Here is a 27,619-nt window from a genome sequence, read left to right on the forward strand (position 1 = left end):
GAGAGAGAGAGAGAGAGAGAGAGAGAGAGAGAGAGAGAGAGAGAGAGATTGAGAGATTTTTTTAATGAGGTGAAGATTTATTCCTCTGATCAGGGTTTCAGAGATGCTCTGTGACCACCTGACTCCAAAACAAGGGTTATAAGTTTTTGAGTCTGGAAAAAGTATTCCATGGGACTTTGAAAAGAGAAACATTTCTCTTTCTAATTAGATTATGAACTATTTTTAGAATATGCTAACAAAATTAATTTGTAGGCAGTTTCTGTACATACAACTCTCACCATTTAAAATAAAGGCAGTCTGGGAAGTCAGTGGTAGAGCACTTACCTACCAAGTGAAAGTCCCTGGGTTCAATCCCCAGCATTGTAACTAAGTAAATAAGTAAGTAAATAAATATAATAAAGTCAGTCTAAAATGAGATTTAATGTATTTATAATCTGAACCCTGCTTATAAGGAAAATACCTGAAAAGATTAAACAAATTGCAGTAAGATAGTAAAATAAAAATGGAAAATCAAACCTACATGAGGAAGGTAGAAGCAAACATACTAATAGCCTAGGCTAAAATGACTACTATGATTTTTTTTAAAGAGAGAGAGAGAGAGAGAGAGAGAGAGAGAGAGAGAGAGAATGTTTTAATATTTATTTTTCAGTTTTCGATGGATACAATATCTTTATTTTATTTGTATGTGGTGCTGAGGTCAAACCCAGCAACCCGCGCATGACAGGTGAGTGTGTTACTGCTTGAGCCACATCCCAAGACTGACAATCATGATTAAGAATTAAGTTCAGGGCTGGGCATGGTGCCACACACCTATAATCCCAGCAGCTCAAGAGGCTGAGGAAGGAGGATTGTGAGTTCAAAGCCAGCCTCAGCAACAGTGAGGTGCTAAGCAACTCAGTTTGATCCTATCTCTAAATAAAACATAAAAAATGGCTGGAAATGTGGTTCAGTGGTCAAGTGCCCCTGAATTCAATCCCTGGTACCAAAAAAAGAAAGAAAAAACTCAGGATAACTTCCATTATCTTTATGCAAGGGTTGTGTAATACATATAATATATAACATGTATCATTAAAGAGTGATTTACATTATCTTTTAAAAGAAAACCTGGAGTTTTTAAGAAGGAAGTGGGGTGTACTAAATGACACCCCTCCTCATACATAAACCCTCACAGTTTGATGAGATTGGTAGACTATTATTGACTCTAACCCCAATAGTTTACAGCTTAATGGTATGCTGTTGAATCTGATTATTGAAGTTAATGCACTTAAATATGTAAGAGTTTTATTTTTCTACCACTGAGATCCTGCCTTCTTAGAACAAAGAAAGACTTCATTCTATTACCTTTTAATACTTAATTTAATATCTCTGAAACAATTTCAAGCTTTTGAGTTCTAACACAAGTAAAGGCAATAGTGTCCATGGAGAGCAAAAAAGAGCTACAGCACATCCTTTCTACCCTGCTTCTCATAGAAAGCAATTTATATTATAAAGACAATTTTTCAGGTATGATCTTACATATTTAAAATACTTTTATATGATTGTGAACACAAGTGTAAAGATCATTAAATTGAAACTAATATTTGTATTAGGAAACAAATTATAAAATCGATCTTTTAAAACGTTTTCCAAATCTGTATTGCATGCCATTTAAATTTTTCTAAACAAAAGGACAACTTTTCACACATATTTGTTAACCACTGGTGGTCCCCAAATTTATAGTTGTCCCTTGTTATTCATGAGAGATTGGTTCCAGGATCTTCGCATGAATACCAAAATCTGAGGATACTCAGGTGCTTTGTGTAAAATGGCACAACAACAGTATTTGCATATAACCTAACACGATAAACCTGTATACAAAAAACGTTACTATATTACATATACTAGCTAATATAGTGTAAAAGCTGGCTAAACAGACATTATATTGTATTGTTTATGGAATAATGACAAGAAAAAAGTCAATTTGTGATTTAAAAAAGGTTTTCCAACCATAGATGGCTGAATCCATGAATAAGGAATCCACAGCCATGAAACCTGCAAATATGGAGGGCCAACTGCATATGGAGTAGTCTAAATAATATAATTCAGAAACAAAGAAGTGAACAAATGATTCAATCAAAATCAAAATAGATGTTTTAGACATAACAACTTACAAAAACTCTAGATGGCATTCAAGTCAGTAGGGTTGGAATTGACTGTATGTGCTCTGTCATAGTGTACCACACACAATTATGGGCCTGTCTAACATCTACACAAAATCTGTCTTAGCATTATGATCCTCTTAGATTACTTTTCCAGTCAATTTCCTACACATATGCACATCCACCCATATCACAGATACTTTCTAAGGTCTTACAACATACCAGACCAACAGTGCTGGATGCAGAGAGTACAGTAGTTTTGAGTCAAAACAAATATTCTTATTCATCATGGTTTCTCCCCTGAGAGCAGAGTGCTTTCCCTCTCTTAAAAGTAATGGGCATGGTACCTTTCAATTTCTTGATCTTACTATCTTTATAAATGAGAGAATGATTAATGGGTAATCTGGTAAAAACTGAAGACACAATTCCTTCTACTAATATCTGCAATGAAGGAAGAGTAGCTTGCAAAAATCAAGATGGTAACTATCCTACTTGGAAGAAGGCATAGATGTTGCATACTGAGAAGCAATCCATGTCCATTACCCTGAAAAAGAGGTTCCTGGCTCTTAATTCCTATGAGATAGTGACCAGAATATTCTTTATTCCAAGAATAGTGAACAATAAATGCAGGGAATGATCAATTGCCTTCTATAGCAAAAGGAGGCAGAGAAACAAAGTAATCATGGGCATGGGCTCTTCCACCAAGCCACACTATCTGATCAATTACCAAGGCTGGTGCAAGGACTAATTTGGGTAAAACTCAGTGCCTGGCATTGGGAAACACAACTGCTGTTATAATTATTACCACTGTGTTTTATACCATGAACCAAAATATGGCTTAAAGTAAAGAGATTATTTTTAAAAATTTATTTATTTTTTCATTTTTAAATTTATATATAATAGCAGAATGTATTACAATTCTTATTATACACATACAGCACAATTTTTCATATCTCTGGTTGTATACATAGTATATTCACACCAATTCGTGTCCTCATACATGTACTTTGGATAATAATGAACATTACACTCAACCATCATTAATTACCCCATGCCCCATCCCTTCCCCTCCCACTCTTCTGCCCTATCTAGAGTTCATCTATTCCTCCCATGCTCCTGCTCCCTATCCCACTATGAATCAGGATCCTTATATCAAAGAAAACATTCAGCATTTGGGTTTTTGGGATTGGATAACCACTTCGCATTATCTTCTCCAACACCATCCATTTACCTGCAAATGCCATGATTTTTTTCTCTTTTATTGCTGAGTAAAATTCCATTGTGTATATATGCCACATTTTTTATCCATCCATCCACTGAAGGACATTTAGGTTGGCTCCACAGTTTAGCTATTGTGAATTGTGCTGCTATAAACATTGATGTGGCTGTGTCCATGTAGTATGCTGTTTTTAAGTCCTTTGGGTATAGACTGAGGAGATGGATAGCCGGGTCAAATGGTGGTTCCATTCCCAATTTTCTCTTTTTTTAAATTTTATTTTAATTTTTTTATTGTTGGTTGCTCAAAACATTACAAATTTCTTGATATATCATATTTCACACTTTGATTCAAGTGGGTTATGAACTCCCATTTTTACCCCATATACAGATTGCAGAATCACATCAGTTACACATCCATTGATTTACATATTGCCATACTAGTGTCTGTTGTATTCTGCTGCCTTTCCTATCCTCTACTATCCCCCTCCCCTCCCCTCTTCGCTCTCTACCCCCTCTACTGTCATTCATTTCTCCCCCTTGTATTATTTTTCCCTTTCCCCTCACTTCCTCTTGTATGTACTTTTGTATAACCCTGAGGGTCTCCTTCCATTTCCATGCAATTTCCCTTCTCCCTCCCTTTCCCTCCCACCTCTCATCCCTGTTTAATGTTAATCTTCTTCTCATGCTCTTCGTCCCTACTCTGTTCTTAGTTACTCTCCTTATATCAAAGAAGACATTTGGCATTTGTTTTTTAGGGATTGGCTAGTTTTCTAAGAAATCTCCATACTGCTTTCCATATTGGCTGCACCAATTTGCAGTCCCACCAGCAGCGTATGAGTGTACCTTTTTATCCACATCCTTGCCAACACTTTTTGTTGTTTGTCGTCATAATGGCTTCCATTCTGACTGGAGTGAGAGGAAATCTTAGAGTGGTTTTAATTTGCATTTCTATAATTGCTAGTGGTGATAAACATTTTTTCATGTGTTTGTTGAATGATTGTACATCATTTTCTGAGAAGTGTCTCTTCAGGTCCTTGGCCCATTTATTGATTGGATTTTTTTGGTGTCTAGCTTTTTTGAGTTCTTTATATACCCTAGTGATTAGTGCTCTATCTGATGTGTGAGGGGTAAAAATTTGCTCCCAAGATGTAGGCTCTCTATTCACCTCACAGATTGTTCCTTTTGCTAAGAAGAAACTTTTTAGCTTGAGTCCATCCCATTTATTGATTCTTGATTTTAATTCCTGTGCTCCACGACTCTTAGGAAGCTAGGATCTAATCCCACGTGATGGAGATTAGGGCCTACTTTTTCTTCTATTAAATGTAGGGTCTCTGGTTGTATTCCTAAGTCCTTGATCCATTTTGAGTTTTGTGCATGGTGAGAGATAGGGGTTTAATCTCATTTTGTTGCATATGGATTTCCAGTTTTTCCAGCAACATTTGTTGAAGAGGATATCTTTTCTCCAATGCATGTTTTTGGCACCTTTGTCTAATATAATTGAATTTTGTGGGTTAGTCTCTGTGTCCTCTATCATGTACCATTGGTCTACCAGTCTGTTTTGATGCCAATACCATGCTGTTTTTGTTACTGTTGCTCTATAGTATAGGTTTAAGGTTTGGTATAGTGATGCCACCTGCTTCACTCTTCCTGCTACAGATTGCTTTATTCTGGGTCTTTTATTTTTCCAGATGGATTTCAGGATTGCTTTTTATATTTCTATGGGAAATGTCACTGGAATTTTGATTGGAATTTCATTAAGTCTGTATAGTGATTTTGGAAGTATGGTCATTTTGATAATATTAATTCTGCCTATCAAGAGCAAGGGAGATCTACCATCTTCTAAGGTCTTCTTTGATTTCTTTCTTTAGGGTTCTGTAATTTTCATTATATGGATCTTTCTCCTCTTTTGTTGAGTTGATTCCCAAGGTGTTTTTTTTTTTTTTTTTTTTTTTTTTTTTTTTAGGCTATTGAGAATGGGATAGTTTCCCTCATTTCCCTTTTGAAGGATTTGTCACTGATATACAGAAATGCCTTTGATTTGTGGGTGTTGATCCTGCTACTTTGATGAATTCATTTACTAGTTCTAGAAGTTTTCTGGTGGAACTTTTAGGGTCTTCCTGGTATAGAATCATATCATCTGCAAAAAGTGCCAATTTGAGTTCTTTTCCTATATGTATCCCTTTAATTTCTTTCATGTGTCTAATTGCTCTGGCCAGTATTTCAAGAACTATGTTAAATAAAAGTGGTGAAAGAGGGCATCCCTGTCTTTTTCCAGTTTTTAGAGGGAATGCCTTCAGTTTTTCTCCATTTAGAAGGATGTTGGTCTGAGGCTTAGTGTAGATAGCCTTTATGACATTAAGCTATGTTCCTGTTATCCTTAGTTTTTCTAGTGTTTTGAACATGAAAGGGTGCTGTATTTTGTCAAATGCTTTTTCTGCGTCTATTGAGATGATCATGATTCTTATTTTTCAGCCTATTGATGTGATGAATTACATTTATTGATTTCCATATGTTGAACCAACCTTGCATCCCTGGGATGAAACTTACTTGATCATGGTGCATGATCTTTTTGATATGTTTTCGTATTCAATTTGCCAGAATTTTATTGAGAATTTTTGCATCTATGTTCATTAGCAATATTGGTCTGAAGTTTTATTTTTTTGATGTATCTTTGCTTGGTTTTGGAATCAGAGTGATGTTGGCCTCATAGAATGAGTCTGGAAGTGCTGCATCTTTTTCTATTTCCTGAAATGAATTGGAGAGTATTGGTATTAGTTCTTCTTTAAAGGTCTTGTAGAACTCGCTGTGTACCCATTTGGTCCTGGGCTTTTCTTAGTTGGTAGGCTTCTGATGGCATATTCTAATTAATTGCTTGAAATTGATCTTTTTAAATTCTGTATGTCATCCTGATTCAGTTTGGGCAAATTATATGACTCTAGAAATTTGTCAATGCCTTCAATATTTTCTATTTTATTGGAGTACAGGTTTTCAAAATAATTTCTAATTATCTTCTGTATTTCTATAGGGTCTGTAGTGATAGTTCCTTTTTCATCATGTATGTTAGTGATTTTTCTCTCTCCTTCTCTTTGTTAGCATGGCTAAGGGTCTGTATATTTTGTTTATTTTTTTCAAAGAACCAACTTTTTGTTCTGTCAATTTTTTCAATTGTTTCTTTTGTTTCAATTTCATTGATTTCAGCTCTGATTTTAATTATTTCCTGTCTTCTGCTGCTTTTGGTGTTGATTTGTTCTCCTTTTTCTAGGACTTTGAGATGTAGTGTTATTTATTTGTTGACTTTTTCTTCTCTTAAGGAATGAACTCCATGCAATGAACTTCCTCTTAGAACTGCTTTCATAGTGTCCCAGAGATTTCAGTATGTTGAATCTGTGTTCTCATTTACCTCTAAAAACTTTTTAATCTCCACCTTGATGTCTTCTGAAACCCATTATTCATTCAGTAGCATATTATTTAATCTCCAGATATTGGAGTGGATTTTAATTTTTCTTTTATCATTGATTTATAATTTAATTCCATTATGGTCTCTTAGAATGCAGGGTAGAATCTCTACTTTTTTATATTTGCTAGGATTTGCTCTGTGGCATAGTATATGGTCTATTTTAGAGAAGGATCCATGTGCTGCTAAGAAGAAAGTATATTCTCTCATTGAACATTGGTATATTCTATATATGTCACTTAAGTCTAAGTTATTGATTTTATTATTGCGTTCTATAGTTTCTTTGTTCAGCTTTTGTTTGTAAGATCTACCTAGTGATAAAAGACGTGTGTTAAAGTCGCCCAAAATTATTGTGTTGTGGTCTTTTTGACTCTTGAACTTGAGAAGGGTTTGTTTGATGAACATAAGTGCTCCGTTGTTTGGGGCATACATATTTATAATTGTTAAGTCCTGTTGGTGTATGGTTCCCTTGAGCAGTATGTAGAGTCCTTCTTTATCCTTTTTGATTGACTTTAGTTTGAAGTTTACTTTATTTGATATAAAGATGGAAACCCCTGCTTGCTTCCGCAAGTCATGTGAGTGGTATGAATTTTCCCAACCCTTCACCTTCAGTCTGCGGATGTCTTTTCCTATGAGATGAGTCTCTTGGAAACAGCATATTATTGGGTCTTTTTTTATATACAGTCAGTTAGCCTATGTCTTTTGATTGGTGAGTTTAGGACATTAACATTCAGGGTTATTTCCTCTTCTTGGAATACTTTGCTGAGGATGTTCTGTAGTTCAGGCTTTCTAGTTGTAAATTCTTTTAACTTTTGTTTATCATGGAAGGTTTTTATTTTATCATCAATCTAAAACTTAGTTTTTCTGGATATAAGATTCTTGGTTGGCATCCATTTTCTTTCAGAGCTTGGTATATGTTGTTCCATGATCTCCTGGCTTTGAGGGTCTGGGTTGAAAAATCTGCTGAGATACAAATAGGTCTCCCCCTATATGTGATCTGATTCCTCTCTCTTGCGGCTTTTAAGATTCTGTCCTTATTCTGTATGCTAGGTATTTTCATTATAATGTGCCTTGGTGTAGATCTGTTGTAATTTTGTACATTTGGTATCCTGTAAGCCTCTTGTATTTGGTTTTCCAATTCATTCTTCATGCTTGGGAAATTTTCTGATATTATCTCATTGAAGAGATTGTACATTCCTTTGGTTTGAAACTCTGTGCCTTCCTGTATCCCAATAACTCTTAGATTTTGGTCTTTTGACGCTGTTCCGTAATTCTTGGATGTTCTGTTCATGGTTTCTAACTTTCTTCTCTGTGTGGTCAACTTTATTTTCCAGATTGTAAACTTTGTCTTAATTATCTGACGTTCTTTCTTCCAAGTGATCTAGTCTGTTAGTTATGCTTTCTATTGAGTTTTTTAAAATTTTATTTATTGTATCCTTCATTTCAAGGAGTTCTGTTTTGTTTTTTTTTCAGGGTCTCTCTCTCTCTTGAAGTAATCTTTTGCTACCTGTATTTGCTCTCTTATATCATTGTTGGAGTGATCAATTTTTGCTTGTATTTGCTCATTTAGGTCTTTAATTCACAGATCATTTTAATTATGAACCTTCTGAACTCCTTCTCTGACATTTCATCAACTTCGCTGTGCATAGGTTCTGTTATTATAGTGTTCTGGTTCGTTTGGAGCATTTTCCTCCATTGTTTTTTCATGTTGTCTATGTGTCTTCCTTTCTTGCATGTGGATCTGAGATATTACAGTTTCTTCCCTATATTTTTGTAGTACTTGTACAGATTGTCAGTACCTCACCTTGATGTTGGGCTTCCAGACCCTGCTGGTGTACCTCAATGGATGCTGCTGCATCCTGGATCTGGGACCTGCATAAGTTGGAGTGGGTAGATCTGGGCCACTGGGTTTGACATCCTGTGGTAGTCTGCTGGTTGGAAGGGGCTAGACTCTGGTGGTCTCTGCCCTGCTGGGGAGGGGTGAACTGTGCCTACTGAGATCCTGGATCCCACATGGGCTGATGTGGGTGGTCTGGGCTGGATTTTGGCTCCCATGGCAGTCTCCTGGTCACAGGGGACAGCCCTGCACAAGAGGCTAGGCTCTGGTGAGTGTCTGCCCTGCTGGGAAAGGAGTAAACCTAATCTTCTGTGCTCCTGGGCCCCACAGAGGCTGGTGTGAGTGTATCTGGACCGATGGGCTTGACCTCCCACAGTAGACTGCTGGTCAGAAGGGGTGGTCTTGTGCCAAAGGCTAGGCTCTGGTGGTCTCTGCCCCACTGGGTGAGGGGTGGACCAGGTGTGCTGTGTGCCTGGTCCCTGCAGAGGCTGATGTGAATAGGTCTGGGCCACTGGGCTTGACCTCCCAAGGTCAAGGAAAGGGATTATGATAAAAGAGGTATAGAGTCTGAATTTAAAACTCAGATAAAACAGATGGCAAGCATCTATGTACAGCCACATATTCAAAAGTTATCTAATTTTTGAATTTTGAATTTTCAAAAATAGCCTAATTGCTTAGGTATACAGTCTTCACAAAATTACTGTATTTTCATTTAACCTACTCCATGCTAGGCTCATGCTGAACACAGCAGTGCATAAGAGACATACACCTGACATTACATTCTTATAGGTAGAGTTCTCTGATGCTCTGAATCTCAAAACAAAATTCTTTAAATTTTACATTTCTTTTTAATGTTCTATATTCTATTTTCTCTCTTCTCCTAAGGTTCCTCATATGATTCACATAAGTCATAAAATAATGTGAAGTTAATTAATTATACTCAATGGATGCTGTAGGGCATTAGGCCTTAATTCTCTCCAGAATTGATTGAGAAAGAATGGAGATATTAAGATTCCTTGTGGGCAGTGGCCTTTTCTAATGCTTATATAAAGAGAGCATACATATAATAACTATACCAATGAAAATACAGAATATTTATTTAATAATATATAAAAAGCTATAATAAAAATAGCTTCTTTGTACCAAACATTTACTTGGGCTAGATGCTATATGTATGTTGTATTTAAGTACTATGAGGAATAGGTAGTATTAGATCCATTTTCTGAGGAAACTGAGCTCAAAGAAGTTAGATAAGTAGTTTTTTTGTTGTTTTGCTGTACCAGAGAATGAACTCAGGGATACTCCACCAAGCTATATTCCCAACACTCATGGGTGCTCTCTCTCTCTCGCTCGCTCGCTCACTCTTAAAAATTTTTAGACAAGGGTCTTTCTAAGTTACCCAGGTTGACCTCAAACTTGTGATCCTCCTCCTTTAGGCTTCCAAGTGGCAGAACTGGGCTTTTTTAAAGCTAGGACTATCTCCCTCTGAAGCATTATACCTTCTACCCTTCTACTAATAACTGTGAAAGCTAAGTACCAAGGGCTACAAGTGGATTGTAATAATTTCAAGTCAAAATAGTTTGAGAGATGAAATTACATCAATTCAGAAGGAAATAAATACAAATTGGTTAAAAGTGTCCACCAGATATGAAAACATACCAATTTTATTATCAAATACATTCAAATAGTGCCTACCAAGTATATCTACCAAAGCACTGTGCTAATTACAAGGTATAATGATGAGCTAATCTAGAGATAGAATGAGAGGGAGAGATAGAGGGGGAAATGATGTAGAAAGAGAAACTGAGAGATTTGAACATAAAATTTGACATACACACTTTAAACACATCCAGCCATCCCAGACTGCTGGAATAGAGCAAGATATTAACTGACGAGTATACCACTAGGTATCAGAAGAACCTTAACTGAGGAGTCACTGAAAATTTCTGCTAATTTCACATGTCCTGAAGCTACAAAATATCAACATGACCTTAAAAGAAAGTACTGAGCCATAAACCTTTCCAGGTCCTAGCCAAAAAAAAAAAAAAAAAATCTCAGGGGAAACTCATTGGGAGATATTTTCTACACATTACAAACCAAACCACTGCTTGTGTTGCTTCGTCCAAGAGCAATTACCTTGATGAGGGACATAAAAGCTTAATGGGAAGAAAAGAACATGAATGACAGATGAATATCTGAAAGACAAAGTAGAAAAGAGGGGGGAGAGAGAAAAGTGATAGCAGGACAGTGAAGGAAAGAAATAATAAAAGAACTAGAATTATAAATTTATTAGTGATTTGTCTTAAATTTTGTGAGTTCACAAATACAGATAAAAATTATTTCATTTGAGACATAATGTATAGAAACATTTTAATTCAATAAAACCTTATGTTTCATATTATTCAAATAAGCACTTTTTACCTAAAGAAGAGATATAAATTCTATAAATTATATAATTACTTCTTACTTATGTATTTTTCTAAGTCAGAGATCAATTTTCTAAATGGAGCTCTTATCTTACAAAGGTATAGTAGCATTTCATTATAACAAAGAATTTAATTGAGTCCATGAAAAGTGATGTAGTATATGTGTTCAATAAACCATCAATACTTACTATTAATATTTCTGAAGTAGAGTCTGTGTCAGTCCTGGATTATTGCAATATTAAATTAACTATGCTGTATTTATTGTAGTGATACAATAATAGACAAAGAGGAAATTTAAGAGTTTTATGAAAGGTATTGAAAATATTAAATTAATAAATTAAAATTACGGTACTAATCAAATTACTTCAAATTTTCTTTGGAGTGAGTAAAATTAACTGATTTATTCTCTATATAGGATCTTGTAGGTAGAGATAATGACTCATTTGTACACAGTTTTGTATTGTGCCCAACCTGTACTGAAATTCTTTTTTTTTTTTAAAATATTTATTTATTTATTTTAGTTTTCGGCGGACACAACATCTTTGTTCGTATGTGGTGCTGAGGATCGAACCCGGGCCGCACGCATGCCAGGCGAGCACGCTACCGCTTGAGCCACATCCCCAGCCCTGTACTGAAATTCTTAAAAATATAAAAACACACTCTTTTAAGTGCTCGTTTCTACCCCACATAATTTTAATAATTTTTACTTACAGAGTGAATCTACACATGCACAATGGGTCAAAATATGTAAGTTACATAAATTTAAGGCCAAATATTCAAATATTCATTTTTTTCAAATAATTAATTGTTAATCTCAAGAAACAAAATAAAAATGGTTATTATGCAGATATGGAAAATTCTGTATTTAATTTAAAACCTAAATGAAGAGTAAAACCCATTCAATTTCTATCTTTTGAGGTTCTAACTGAATGTTAAATCAGATACACAATATGGGACAGGCAGTCTTAATACTTGGAGAAGTAAAGAAAGATAAAATAATACATGGAATAGAAATATTGGCCACAAGTTGCCTGATTTTAAGACTCACACAAATAATTAGAAGATGGAGAGGTTCTGCAAAAGTGTACAACTTTGGGGATCAGTTCTGGATACAAACAATCTAATATAGTGTACCTCTACTACTGTTGTTGGGAAAAGTGCTTCTCAGTATTAGTTTCCTCACAAAGCAAAATGGAACACTTGTCTTGGGCGGGCATAATAGCATTTCATTATAATAATGAAAATAAGTCAGAACAGTGATGTAGTATATGTATTCAATAAAAAATTAACAGCTAGTATTAAGAGATTCTGAAATAATTTCTGAAAATGCAGAGGCATAATATATATATGAGAGTTTATAAAGAAGGCATAATAATTTAAAATTACATAATTAATGTTTACTTACATCAATTAAAACACAAATACGCTCAGCAATCACTGATTATGGATCTGCCACATCTCAATATGTGTTAAGCTTCAATGTTTTATTAAAATTTACAAGTGTGGTAGAACAAGATATATGAAACTATTAGGGCATAAAATGGGAACAATGGATGTGGTTATTAGTTCTTAGTTTTTGTGTGGAATGGTTTCTTTTACTTAATTCAATGTTATGAAATAACTTTGGACTTTATTATTAGTTTTTTTTTTGAAAAAAAATCTCTTCTTTCAAAATAGGATGAATTATTAAAAAGGGTAAGCCCAAGCAAGAACCTGAAAGAATATTCCTATTAGTTTAAAAGCAATATATCTTTTTCTTTTAATAGTGATAGATATACAAAATTCTTATTTAGGTTTTTAAGTAACTATATTTTCCACTGGGGGATAAGATAAAGTGGGAGAGGGGATAAAGGAAGACGGTTGTGAAGGTAAAGAAGTACATGAAGAAAAAGAAGGGTGGTAAAAAAGGAAGAAGATGCAGAGTAAAGAAGGGGAAAAGAAGGAACAGGGGAGAGAGAGAGAGAAGGGAAAGTGGGGAGGGAAATGGAACTGTGTTTCTGATTACTGTTTGTTGAAACAGATAAATAACCGCCCCTCCAATACACAGTTACTTCATTGAGAAAAAGTTACTAATAAAGGTGCAGTAGCTCTATAATTTACTGACAGGCATTATAATGTTCTTAGCTTTCTTCAAGGATGTTTTGAACTTGTTTCTATTCTGTCATATTTAACTTTGAAGTTATCATCATTAAGATTGCAAAATTTGGTTTGTTTTCAATCTTTATAAGATATTCCTAAACTCATTACCTATATTTACTGGTATTTATAGTTGCAGTTAAATTGTGACATAATAAATTACATAACTATTATCACCATATCATCAGTTCAAGTGTAACAATTTAAGACAGAGTAATATTGTTTATAATTATTATATTTTAATTGATTTTTAAAATAAAAGCAATGATATCAAACAGTAGTGTTTGGGTTTGAGGAAACAGCATAAGTGGTTATATTATAAGTTAACATTTCTAAATTTTATTTAGTTTTTTATTGTCCACAGCCAAATTTAGAGAACACTGTCTGACCTATCTATACCTGAATTCACATTATATTAAACAAGTAGTATATGAAGCAGTCTTGTTAACAGTCAAGGTAGGATGTAAGTAAACAAAAGCAGACAAGGATAGTAGAATGCTGTTCACTTTAAAAAAAGGTTTTAAATAACTAATTTGGTTTTTTTTTCTTTTTCTACTGACAAGTATTACTCTAGGTTTGGATGTGCTCAGATATTAGATTTCATGTTTCCTCTTTCCTGACTTATCATTTGGCAGGGGCATATCCTCAAGTCCCTTCTACAGAAAGGGTTCCTAAGTAGTAGCTATTATGTGTCCCTAAAAATGGCTTTATTTGATCCTCACATTTAGATAGTTGGATTATTTACAAAACTCTGGCAAATTGTTTCCCCAAAGAATTTTGAAGATTCTACTTTATTATCTTCCAGCATCCAGTGTTAATGATTAACACTTGTGACACAAGTGTGATTCTTTTTGTTTGTTTGTTTGTTAAAAGGACATGTTTTTCTGTCTCAAATCTTTAAGGATCTTATCTTCATCCCTGGAATATTAAAATATCTGAATGTGCCTCACTGTAGAGTTTTTGTTTGTTTTGTCTTTTCCTCAATTCATGATAATAAGTATATGATAGGCCCTTTTAATTCTAAGACTGCTCTTCTGCAGCTCTAGGAAATTCTCTTTCTTTCTTCAGAATTTCTTTTTTATTGCCTTTATTCTTTTTCTGAAAGTTGTATAATAATGTACCCTCCTGGATTAAATTTCCCCCCCTCAATTATTTACCATCCTTTTGTTTTATGTTCAAGCAACTTACATAAAATTTATGTTTTCATTCTTAAAGTTTTAATTTGGAAGTCAAATTTTCCATTGCTTTTTCTTGGAATCTTATTCTACATAGTGGGATTTCTTGGATTTTCTACAAGAAGGTTATGTTTTTCAAGTTCTTTATGAATCTCTACTTCTTCCTTGGGACATGTTATTTCTTCTGGGTCTGGGTATTTTACCCTGGTTTTTATTATTCCTGATTGTTCATGAGACCTAAAATGTACTGGAAGAAATCTAGGGAATTCTTATACCTGGGTAGATTATTGGCAAGCTTTATTTTCAGGTAAGTGGGGGGGATGTGGTTCTTTTACATTGAAAATTTTAAATGCCAGAATGTAGAGGGCTTTGCAACAAGGTTTCAATTCATCCTTTTTGCCCAGTTTTCTTCCACACTGTTGGTTTTCATATTGTTTATCTGAAAGGGAAATGCCTGGTCATGCATTCTGCTCATTGGGGTAGATTATTCCTATACAAACTTTTAAAACAACTCATTTTTTAAGACCCCAGGCTTACTATCAACCTCCTTTTGGGAGCTGCAGGGCAGACTGGCTCCCTCAGTTAAATTTCCCTTCACATATACTGAGGTGCTTCTGTCAGTAAACTTCTATCTACTTTCCAGGTTTCATAAATGCGTTTATATATCTCATTTATTGGTGGCCCCCCCTCCAATTTCTTTTATTTTCTGTCATTTCAATGATGTCTTAAAGGAGAAGAATTGGAGACATACAGTTAAGTAGGATGCAAACTGGTTACTTCAAAATTGAAGGAACCCAATTTTAAGAGAATGAAAAAAGCAAACTGAAAGTCACATTGATTATTAAATCTAGGGAGAAATAACATCTGAATACTATCTATCCTAACTTCACATGCCAAATTATTAGAAGTTTACTTCCAGGGCAATAACAAATAATCATACCCACTGTATAAATGCAGGATTCTTTGAACGAAAAGAAAAAAATAATATTTTAAGAATATTGTGAAATAGAAATATAGAGAATTCTCATTTGTAGTTTTTTCCTATTCACATTCACTGTATGGCTATAAAATGTAAGGACACTGAGTCAACATTTTCAAAAAGCACCATATGATAAAAAAGATTGTATTCTGATTAATGAGGTCTAGAATCAAGAAATTTGAGCTGGAAGAAACTTTGGAGGAGAGTCTAGCTCTTATTCATTTTTCCAGTTGTGAGAATGAATATGAATTTCAGACTAGAACCAATGAGTGTCCTTTGCACCTAGCAATAATAATGAGACCATAGCGGAACATATAACATTGTCTTAATTATTAAGGAGAAGCTTCAATTAGGTTTAACTTCCATAAGGACTGAGTTATTATAATGGAAACTGAGAGATGCTCAGATAATAGTCATACTTACTCATTACCCCAGTCCAGGCGCACGGTGATGTGCCGCTTAACCTCCCGTACCTGATCCTGAGTCAGGTGACCAGACAGTAGCTGCCTTCGCAGGTCAATAAGTTCATTCATCACATGGCGAAGTTTGTAGAAAAGATCTACTTTGTGTTTCTGAAAGGGCATTTTTGGTGTTGGGTGAAATATAAAAGGGATATGGAAAGGGAATGAAAAGAGAAAGACAAACAGTTAAACTATGAAAAGTGTTCATTTCTTTGAACCATAAAGGCAATGTAAAGAGGAGCTATTATCTAAACATCTGCATATAGTGAGTGATAACCTAACAAAGTAATGTAAGTGATCATAGATCCAATATAATTGGATCATGCATAAGTGCCATCTCTACACCCATTCTGGAGCATTCATTTCCCAGTAAATCAAAGTTGTAAAACTTAATCAAAACAGCAATTTACACAGAAGCCCAAACCTGTTTTCTGACATGTTATAATGTACTTAACAGCAAAAAATTCAACCATCCAGCAACATATCTGAATTCTCTGGGAAGTACAATCAGCTGAAAGAGGAAAAGGGAGAAGCACTTGCCCTATTTTAAAGGCAGTTTTAATATAAAGTTTTAAAGCCAGGTTTTAATATAAAGATAGTCTCTGAAGTGAGATTCATTTCTTGGTTTCTAGGTCCCATCTAGCTTTCTCCTTAGCTTTTCCAAACAGTGTGCATCCTTAGTCATAGATTTCTAGTCTTTTCAGTTTAATAAAAAGTGTCACCTTTATAGAAGTTAATAGAAACAGTGTAATGGACTTAATTATGGACCTCATAGTAGTTTTTACCTTACAAGTAAAAATGTAAGTACACTGAGAGTTAGATGTTTCAGAAAAAAAGACGTACTTCAGAATACAGAAGTCCTATTTCTTCACAAGTAAAATCTTGACCTTAAAATCTTTAGGGTTCTATTTCTGTTAGAAGTATAACTTTGTAGGATAACTGAATTCTTAGAATGCAACCAATCTATGAAAAATGCTTTAAAGACAGATCAATATGCACCATAGTGTTAGTAAAATATTTATGTAGGATTTACCCTAAAAAAGACAGTTTTCAAAATAAGCTTGATTTAGGTAGCTATAAATAAAATTAAGTATAAAGAAAGTTCAAATAACTAGTGTTTTTTAGGTGGTAGTCATCTTATAATTAAAATGTTTGAAATATCATAATAAATTAGAAAATATCTAATGGAGCAGTAGACTTCTAAAGGTCCATCTTTACTTGACTTAGCTAAAAGTCCAAGCAGTACATCTCAAAGAGAAATTATTTTTTTTTTTAAATGCAGGGTTAGGGATTGAATCCAGGGCTTAGCACATACTACACAAGTGCTGTACCACTAAACTGTACTACAGCCCTTAAAAGGAATTATTTTTAATTAGAAGATTTTAGAAAACATGTAGTATAATTGTATCAACTTGTCCTCTATTTAGATGATGCATAAAGAAAAGTTAAGCACTTTGATAATAGACAATACTGACAAAATGGTAGAGTCACAAATTCCTGCCAGCTCAAAAAGCAGGAAAGTCTAAGCAACTATACTACTTGGAAAATTGAAATCTTGAAGATTAATAATAAAGACAATGTGATATGTGTTTCCTGTGCATGCCATTCATATTGAGAAAAGAGAACCACCTATATTTAAAATAGAAAGTTAGAATTAACATCTTCTTATCAAATAATACACAAGAATCCACTACATGCAAAATATGATACATACATAAACATTCATCTCATCAATTAACAAATGCTTTTGTGGCATATGCTAAATGCTCTCACTTTGTCATGACCAAAAGTCCCTGTTCTCATGGCACTTTTTTTTCCCTAGAGAGCAGAAACAGATAATAGACAAATAATTAAAAGCGGTGTTAAGTTCTAAGAAGAAAAATTAAAGCAGAGTAGGGATAGTAGGTGGCCAAGGTTCAGCTGGCTGGGGTCAGGAGAAAGTACTGCTTCAAATGTGCCATCAAATGCAGGTTAAATAAATGTGAAATAAGAATTGGCCAGAAGATTTACAATTGTGGTGGCTGTCACTGACTTCCATAAGAGTAGTTCTGATAAAATGCCTGGACTTCAGGAGATAATATGAGAGAAGGAAGTGAGAAAAGAGCACAGACAACTCTTTCAAAGAATCTGCAATGACTGGAAGTAGAAAAATGGGGTAGAAGGATGATGTGTGATCAAGGAGGGTTTTTTTTAAATTGGGAAAACACAAGAAGAAAGGGCTTCAGGACAAAGGGGGAAGATTTAGCTTAGATACACAGTATCTGCAGGACCCCCCACTCAGTAGATACCAAAATCAAAGGATGCTCAAGTACTTTATGTAAAATGATGCAGTATTTGCATATAACCCACACATATTCTCCTGTATACTTTAATTTTGTGTGTGTTAGTACTACAAATACTTAAAGACAGATTAATATAAGCTAATATAGGGTTATAAATCTAATTAAAAGAAAATTACTTCAAAAGTACTATGATTCTCAAAAAGAATAAATATCCTGTCATGACGACTTAAAACTTTTATATGAAAATCATTTTAATGGAAACTCAAGTGCATTTAAATTTCAAGCTGTTAAGGTAAGAGTCTCAATATTTTCCCTTTTACCTTCTTTTTTTGAACATTCCTTTATTTACACTTAAATGGATGATTTATTTCTCATTTTCATTTTAGCAAGTTAACCATAAGAATTTGAGTTTATTGAAACTCTCTAGTATTCTTTTATTCATTACAATACTACTTAAAAGTCTCTTACCATTAAGTAACCTTTAACTCTATTCTAAGTGTTTTGTCATATACCCCACCTCATCCCAGTAAAATATAAACATTTCTAAATTTCAATACTTCCTACCCAATTGAACTTTATGCCAAAACTACATTTAAGTCCAGCAATACAAGCTTTCATTATAGGTTACTGCATACCACTGTTAGCAAAGGCTTGCAACTGAATATGAAAGACAGAAAAAAAGGCCCAAAATTTCACCCTGATTTTAAGCAAAAATAAAAATGTCAAGAGGCAATGTGGAAATTCTTTTTGTTCACTAATATATGGATGTGCATACACAATCTACTTCCTTTTTCTCTCAAGGGCCAGGATATCATCTTTACCCTACCCTCAACCTAAACATATTCTGTCCTCCCTTAGAGATTTGATAGCCCAAATAGCACACTAGAACTTCAATCCTTTCTCACAACCCAAATATTTGCAGGAGAGCTAAGATTTTCAACTCTCTATCTTAGTTTATATAATATTCTATCACCTAAAACATATCTTAATAAGAAGTAAACAAATCCAATCAAAAGGTAAGGAATGTATCAGTGACATGAAAAACAGGCTGCAGTTTTTCATGTCATTGATACATTCAAGGGTACCCATTGACAGTTTCGGACAGGGCAAGCTTACCTACCAGTAGGCAGTGGGGCAGAGTCATCCTCAGGCTCACAGTCAGCCCTTCTACATAAGACAGAACAAACGCCTACTTAAAGACAGTCCCTAATCTGTCTTCCCCAGGCACCTTTTCTTTTTCTTTTATTTTTTTTAGATACATATACATGACAGTAAAATGCATATGACATATTATGCAATATATGGAGCATAATTTCCCATTCTTGTGGTTGGACATGATGTGGAGTTACACCGGTTATGTACTCATATATAAACATAGGAAAGTAATATCCAATTAATTCCACTATCTTTCGTATTTCCATACCCCCCTACCTACCTTTCATTCCCCTTTGTCTAATCCAACGAAGTTCTATTCTTCCCTCCCCATTCCTTATTGTGTGTTAGCTTCTGCATATCAAAGAGAACCTTTGGCTTTTGGTTTTTTGGGATTGGCTTATTTCACTTAGTATGATAGTCTCCAGATCCATCCACTTACTGGAAAATGCCATAGTTTTATTTTTTAAGTCTAAATAATATCCTATCATGTATATATGTCACATTTTAGTTATCCATTCATCTGCGGAAGGGCATCTTTAAGTTGATTCTATAGCTTAGCTATTGTGAATTGAGCTGCTATAAACATTGATGTGGGTGAGTGACTATAGTATGCAGATTTTAAGTCCTTTGGGTATATGCCAAGGAGTGGAATAACTGGATCAAATGGTGGTTCCATTCCAGTTTTCTAAGGAATCTGCATATTGTTTTCCAGAGTGGTTGCACCAATTTGCAGTCCTACCAGCAATGCATGGGTGTATATTTGCTTCCACATTCTCACAAATATTTATTGTTACTTGTATTCTTGATAATTGCCATTCTCACTGGATTGAGATGGAATCTCAGTGTGGTTTTGATTTTCATTTCTCTAATTAGTAGACATGTTGAACTTTTTTACATATATTTTTGACTGATCATTTTTGTTCTGTGAAGTTCCTAGGCACCTTAGAGGGAAACAATAGGAAACCAGCCCAAATCCTTTCCCCTCCCCAAATATTAAAGATTAAAAATGGAAAGTAGATGATTTTGGAAAAGAATAGACAACTGAAAACTAAGCCCTGAGTTGGTTAGGGGAAGACAAGTAGGGAGGGTGGAAGGTGGGGAGGAATCATTAATAACCAAGCTTGTTACACCTCTGTATAAAGGCTCTTGGATTAGAGTACCAAGAACTTTTGAAGATGTGTATGTGTGTTCATGTATGGATATGGAAAGAATAGAATTGATTAAAAGTCTTTAAAAAGGACAAACATATTGGTGCATGTAGATATTTCCAGCTCCTTTGGAGGGTGGGGCAAGAAGACTACTTGAGACCAAAAACTAGAAGCTAATTTGAAAAAATAGGGAGACTATCTCAAACACAAAAAGTATTTTAAAAGACCTTCATACCACTATCCACTCCTTAATCTAATGATTAGATTTCTCTACTTGACAGTTCTCTCAGCAGAAGTTAAAACAGAGGCTATACATGTTGAGGGGGACACAAAACAGAGCTAAGGGTGGGGTTACCACATTAAAGATGGGGAAGAAGAGTAAGAAATTATATAGTAAATAGTAGAATCTCCAAAGTGCTAATAGTCTTGTATCTTCCTAGGAAGGAAAATGAAGGATTCTTCATTGGAAAACTTATCCCAGGGGAAAAAGATCCAGACATATCGATATTGCCTTGCTTCTCCCTTAATTTTGATCACTCTGAAGTAATTTCCACCAATTAATAAACACTAGCATTATTCCCAGAGCTTTCCTCTACAACTTAATGTCTTAATCTTAAATATGAATGAACAAAGAACACCATATAATAGGGAAAGCTTCCAATATGAAGAAAAAAGATAAAAAATAATAAGAAAAATGGAAACTTGAAGTAATAGAGACAAATTCAGAAGTAAAGGAAAATTTCAATTATATTTCAAATAATTTATATTTTTAGATAGCATAGAGAATATAGTACATCCATTAAAGAAGAATAGTATACTAAGCTCGAGGGGAGTGCCCAGAGAATTCAAAAAGGATTCTGGAAATTAAAACAGGACAGCCTTAATTTAAAATAAAATTTAGTAAAAATGAGGAATTATGCCAGAAAGTAGAATAAAAAGGCAATACAATACAATGGATATAATAAAGTTAGTGAATCATTCCAGGATGTCCAATTCTAATACAAGAGATCTAAGAAGCAGAAATATGAAAACAGAGAAGGAAAATGTCAAAGAAGTACCACTGCATATACCAGAAAATGAGTTTCCAGGTTTAAAGAAGTGGCTGTGTAGACAGCATAAAAAATACACAAAGAAGATCCTTCTAAAATTTCAGAACAATAAGGATGAAAAGATTCAGCAATTTTTTATGGAGAACGATTTGTAAAAGGTACCAGAATGAAATTGGAATGGTATAACATAAATATATCTCAACACTAGAAGCTAGAATCAATGCTTTCAAAATTCTGTGTTTCATTTGTAATAAAAATGTTTATATCCAGTCAAACTGTCAATCAAAGAAAAGTACATTTTAAACATGCAAAACCTTTAATAAAGTTTTTCTCTCATACATTTTTTTCATGAAGTTATAGAAAGTGCTTCACCAAATAGAAAAGTAAACAAAAAATTAAACTGAGACTGATTTAACCTATGAGACAAAGTAACCCAGGAGAGAAGCACAGAAAATTCTCAAGCCAGATTAACAAAGAGGTGGTAGGGCTCCATATAGGATATAACTGAGAAAAATTAACTGATAAAATACCTAAGGTGTTCAAACATACTCAAAAGAGATTTTCATCTCTGCTACAAGTTTGGGACATAGAAAACAGAGGGAACAAAGCACATTAAAAATAAGAATGATTAAATGTAAGAAAAACTTATAAAAAACAGTTGTACAAGACAGAAATGCAATCTTAGTTTACTATATGTGGAAATAGTTATATAAGCATAGTAGCAACTGATATTGACTAAAAATGGTGATGCAGGCATTTTGGCAGTATGGAAGATTAAGAGTATATGTGTAGGGAAATGAGCACTCAGTTTAATTGTTCTCTTCTAAAACAGGGATATCATTAAGTGATATCTAAAATATAAAAAAATAAGATGTTCATTAAGAGAATATTATTTAGAAATATAAAATATCAGAAGAAATAGCGAAAAGAGCTGAAAATTAGTGTGGAGTAGGAACCGAGAATGGGGAGAGATGGAACCAAGAATTGATATTTTTATTAAATACTTAAAAATTTTTAATATATAATTTTAAAACACACATTTGCCTGTATCTTTGACTTTTTTAAAATATGAAGTTGAATAACTCCTATTATAAAAGACCCTGCTCCATCCCCTACCTCAAGTAGGTTGCTATGGGCCACAGAGTTTAGCAGATTCTGGATCTAGATTTCACTACTGTTTACAAATTTAAATATTAATAAATGGAACTAGTAAAACCTACTGTAATGTATTGATTCCTTGTTAGAATCAGCACAAAAGCTAGGCCATTTATACATCTTATTCCCAGGACAGAAGAGAAATGAAACACATTCCACAGCAGCAAAGGCATGGGAGATATTTGGTCTCTTGACTACAGCATGGAATCTACTATTTGATACCATTATACTCTGGTGACAGTATATAGTTGGCAGAAATGATAGTAGCTACCCTGCCTTCCAAGCACCCTTAGGATCTGAGTCATCCTGCTGCAGCAAAGAAAAAGAAGGTACACTTGACATGATACTTTATCTAAAGATGCAGCAGTTGTTTTATACAGTGCAGTGATTGCAAGTAGTTCAAGGAGTTCTTATTAAAGGCATTGTGTTGTGCTCAATTCTACCTTTGGTTACATCTAGTTCTCTCTCTCTCATTCTTTCTCTTTTAAATTTATTCTTTTTAGTTATATATAACACCAGTATATATCCTGACATTATCACAAAAGCAGGGAAAACAATCTGTTGCCATTCAATCCCAGCACTCACTCCATCCTCAATCCCCACCAGTTCCCATACCACCTCTCTACTGATCCCTCTTCAATCCATTTACAGTTTACTTTCTGTTTTCTAATCAATGTCCTAGGGATACACCCGGTGCTGGGCCCCACCATGCCACATCCATGGCTGCACATAGGAAAGTTTGGTTAGGTTTATTCTACTGTCCTTCCCTTTTCCAGTCCTTTCTTCTTTCTACTCCCTGATCCCTTTCATCTACTCTATTGATTTTTTCCTCTATTTTGATGAAATTATCTCTCCCTATTTTCCCTTTCTTTCTCTCTTTTAGTCTGTCTTACTGTGGTCAGAGGATGACTAGGAACCTTAAATAAAAGTACAAATGACTTACCCCTGCTTTTTCCAAGTGTACTTCTCAAGTTTACCACTATCAAAAACAATATCAGAACATTTTCTACCTTCCAACTACTGATCTTTGTTCTGGAGTTTCATAATTCTTTAATGTAGAAATAACATATCACAGTGAGTGAGGATACTAGCTTCAGTTAGAACTCTTGATATTTTGTCTTTTTGGCAACTGTAGTTCTCTGGGCAAATTTACTAACCTCTCTCTGTGCCTTGGTTTCCTCTTATTTGAGAGAGAGAGAGAGAGAGAGAGAGAGTGTGTGTGTGTGTGTGTGTGTGAGAGAGAGAGAGAGAGAGAGAGAGAGACAGACAGACAGACAGACACATCTATATAGGGTTATTATACAGATTAACTGTGCCTGGCACCTAGTAAGGGCTTTGTAACTGTGGCTATTAGCATATCACTTTCCTTGTTTTCCCTGTAGCAGACATTCTCTTCTGGTCCTGACTCCCAAACATCACCTAGTCTTCTAGATGTACTTCCAAACAATGACCACAGTAATCTCACAAGCGTTCCATGTTTGTCCATTGTTCTTCAGTCTTGCCATGAGCACAACTCTCTAATAATCCTTTTCAACCTCGTATGGGTAATTACAATCTTGATTTGTATGCTATTTTTCCTTTTATGTTTTAATTACTTATAAAAAGTACAGCTTTGGTTTTGTGTGTTTTAAAAACTTTTTTGTTTTTATTAGTGCATTATAACTATACAAAACATTGGGGTTCATTTTGACATAAGCATACATGCATGAAATATAAATTTGTTCCACTTCAGTCCCCAGTACTTCCTCTTTTCCCCCATTCTTCTTTCCCCCTTCCTTTACTCCATGGATCTTCCTTGTATTTATTTATGTTTTTTTAATTAGTGCTTTACAGATATACATAAAGGTAAAATTTATTGTGATATATTCATTTATGTACATATTATAAACTGATTGATTTCACTCCATGTTTCCTCTCTTTTCCTGTTCCTCCTCACTTTTCAATCCCCTTCCTATACTTGAATAATTTCCCTTCTATGTTCATGGGATCCTCTTCCTTTGTACTTATTTTAGTCTAGCTTTCTCATATGAGAGAAATCTTTCTGGTGAAATAAATCTTTACTTTTGAAGACTATGCTACTCTGAATAAGGTAAACAAAAACTATTCATAATTTTTTTCTTTAGAAAGAAAAATAAATTTTGACACTGGTCCTAGAGCACAACAAGCTGACATCAGATGGTTGCACCACAATGTATAAAACTACTCTGTAAACTACAAGAAATGAGGTTCATGATGTTTATGTTGAACAATATATAGGGATGCATATACTTGCTTATGTTAGAGGTAGTTTAGAGCAGTGGTTTCCAAATCGCTTTTTAATTGTACATCATAAAGTTTATTTTGCTACACACACACACACACACACACACACAATTATAAATTAGGCATATGCATATATATTAGTATTATTTTCTTTAAAACATACATTTTTGTGTGTGCATGTATAAACATGTAAAAACAAATCCCATAAGTACGTAAAATGCTAATTCACCAATAAAGTGGGAAAGAATAAAAAACAAAACATACAAAAATTTTACATATAAAAAAGCTTAAATAGAATTATTTTATATGATTTAAAGTTAATATTTTCAGTAAATTTCAACAGTGTCATCAGGTTATAGAGGTACAGAATTATAGTGAGTTTGGGCTTTCCAAGGAAACAGAACCAATAAGATACATGTGTGTATATGAGGGGACTTACTAATTGAATTGGCTCAGATAGTTATAGTTGCCCACAGTCTCACCATCTGCAAATTGGAGAACCAGGGAGGTCAATTTTGGTATTCAGAGTCTAAAGGGCTCAGAATAGAGAAGCAAAAGAGGTTATGTACTGGTCTGGGTCTCTCTCTATATTTTTTTCTATGTGGAGCTAGGTATTGAACCCAGGGCCTTGCACATGCTAGGCAAGGGCTCTATTGCTAAGTCACAGACTTCTCCACCCCAATTCTGATTTTAAAAGCCCAAGAACTAGGAATGCCGATGTTCCAGGATAGGACAAGATGTATGTCTTAGCTGAGAGGGTGGTCATCCTTTGTCTTCCTTTTCATTGTATCTAGGATCTAATCAGATTGAATGATACCCACTCATATTAGTGAAGGTGATTTTTTTTATTCAGTCTACTGGTTCAAATTATCATCTTTCAGAGGCACCCAGAATCTATAATATTTCATTGGTTATCTGGGAATTCCTTAGACCAGTCAGATTAACAATAATTTTATCAGGTATAACATTATATGGTTATATACAACCATATGTTTTATTGTTTATGGTGCTGGAAATTAGAACCCAGGACCTTGTGCATGCAAGGCAAACACTCTACCAACTGAGCTATATCCCCAGCACCATATGTATTTTTAATGAGAATAACTGGATTGAAATTTATTAAATTACAATTACAAATTTTGTGATTTCCAGGCTGGTAGAGAGGGTAGAACAACTGGGTCAATTTCTTTTCATCAGCACAGTTTCACCTAGGTTTTAAGTCTTTAATCTACTTTGAGTTGATTTTTGCTTAATAGTGTAAGATAAGGTCAATTTTCAATCTTTTGCATGTAGATATTCAGTTTTCCCAACACCATTACTGAGTAGATTATCCTTTCTTCATTGTATACTCCTGGCACTCTTGCCAAAGATCACTTGGTCATATGAATGGGGTTATTTCTGGGGTCTTTATTCTATTCTATTGGTCTTTATGACTGTTTTTATGCCAGTGTAATACTGCTTTGATTACAATAGCTTTGCAATATACTTTGAATTCTGGATGTAATACTTTTGATATTAGACCTCCTTGAAGTTTCCATATAATTTTTAGGTTTGTATTATGGAAAATTCCATTGTGTACATATACCATATTTTTCTTTATCCATTCATGTGCTGAAAGACACATAGCTGGTTCCATAACTTGGCTATTTTGAATTATGATTCTACAAACACTAATGTGCCTCTATCACTACCATATGCTGATTTTAGTTCTTCTGGATAAATTCTGAGGAGTGTGATAGCTGGGTCATATGGTGGCTCCATTCCCAGTCTTGTGAGAAACCTCTATCCTAATTTCCATAGTGGTTGTACTTATTTACAATTCCACCAATAATGCATAAATGTTCCCTTTACCTACATCCTGGCCAGCATTTATTATTATTATTAGTGTTCTAACTAAAGATGAAATCTCAGTGTAGTTTTGTTTTGCATTTCCTAGATGGAAATGTGTATGTATTTGTTAACTATTTGTATTTCTTCTTTTGGGAAATGTCTGCTTAGCTTCTTTGCCCCCTTATAAATTGGGTTATTTAGGTTTTTTTGGTGACAAGTTTTTTTGAGTTGTTTGTATATTCTGGACACTAATCCTCTACCAGACAAGGAATTGGCAAAAATTTCCTCCTATTCCATAGGGTCTCTCTTTGTGATCTTAATCGTTACCATCGCTGTGTGAAAGCTTTTTAATTTGATGCCATCCCATTTATTAATTCTTGGTAAAACCTCTGAACTTCAGAAGTCTTACTGAGAAAATAGTTTGCTTATGCCTGTATGTTGGAGTGTTCCCTTATGTTTTCTTCTAGCAGTTACAAAATTTCTGGACTGATTCATAGGTCATTGATCTACTTTGAGTTGATATTTCCGCAAAGTGAGAGACAGTGATCAAATTTCTTTAATCTGCAAAAAGATATCCAGTTTTCCTAGCACCATTTGTTAAAAAGACTGTCCTTTCTCCAATGTATGTTTTTGGCACCATTGTCAAGGATCATAATACCATATGTGTGTGGGTTTGTCTTTGGGTCTTCTATTCTATTACACTGGTGTCTGTTTTTATGTCAGTACCATGGAGTTTTTGTTACTATAACTCTCTAAAAAAATTTGAAAGAAGGTATTACTATTTTTTTCTCAGAATTGCTTTGATGGTTCTGGGTCTTTATTTTTTCCATATGAATACCAATATCCACATATTCCATATGTCCCCCTAGTTCAATGAGGAGTATCATTGACACTCTGATAGGAAATGCATTAAA

At 34.3% G+C, this 27,619-nt stretch overlaps 1 protein-coding gene across 9 annotated transcripts in view; it reads right to left on the reverse strand.

Annotated features, from left to right (window-relative positions):
* The window catches only part of Dock3 (dedicator of cytokinesis 3), a 552,674-nt gene that overhangs the window by 279,381 nt on the left and 245,674 nt on the right, over positions 1-27,619 (reverse strand). For 8 of the 9 annotated variants that reach the window (XM_048794632.1, XM_048794629.1, XM_048794628.1 and 5 more), the window contains exon 5: positions 15,787-15,935. In XM_048794632.1, coding sequence (XP_048650589.1) covers positions 15,787-15,935 — 149 coding nt within the window. Of the gene's footprint in view, positions 1-8,413; positions 8,420-15,786; positions 15,936-27,619 lie in introns of those variants that run through there. The other variant, XM_048794633.1, reaches the window with a different exon arrangement.

This window comes from Marmota marmota, unplaced genomic scaffold (genome assembly GCF_001458135.2).
Source record: "Marmota marmota marmota unplaced genomic scaffold, marMar, whole genome shotgun sequence".
NCBI lineage: Eukaryota > Metazoa > Chordata > Mammalia > Rodentia > Sciuridae > Marmota > Marmota marmota.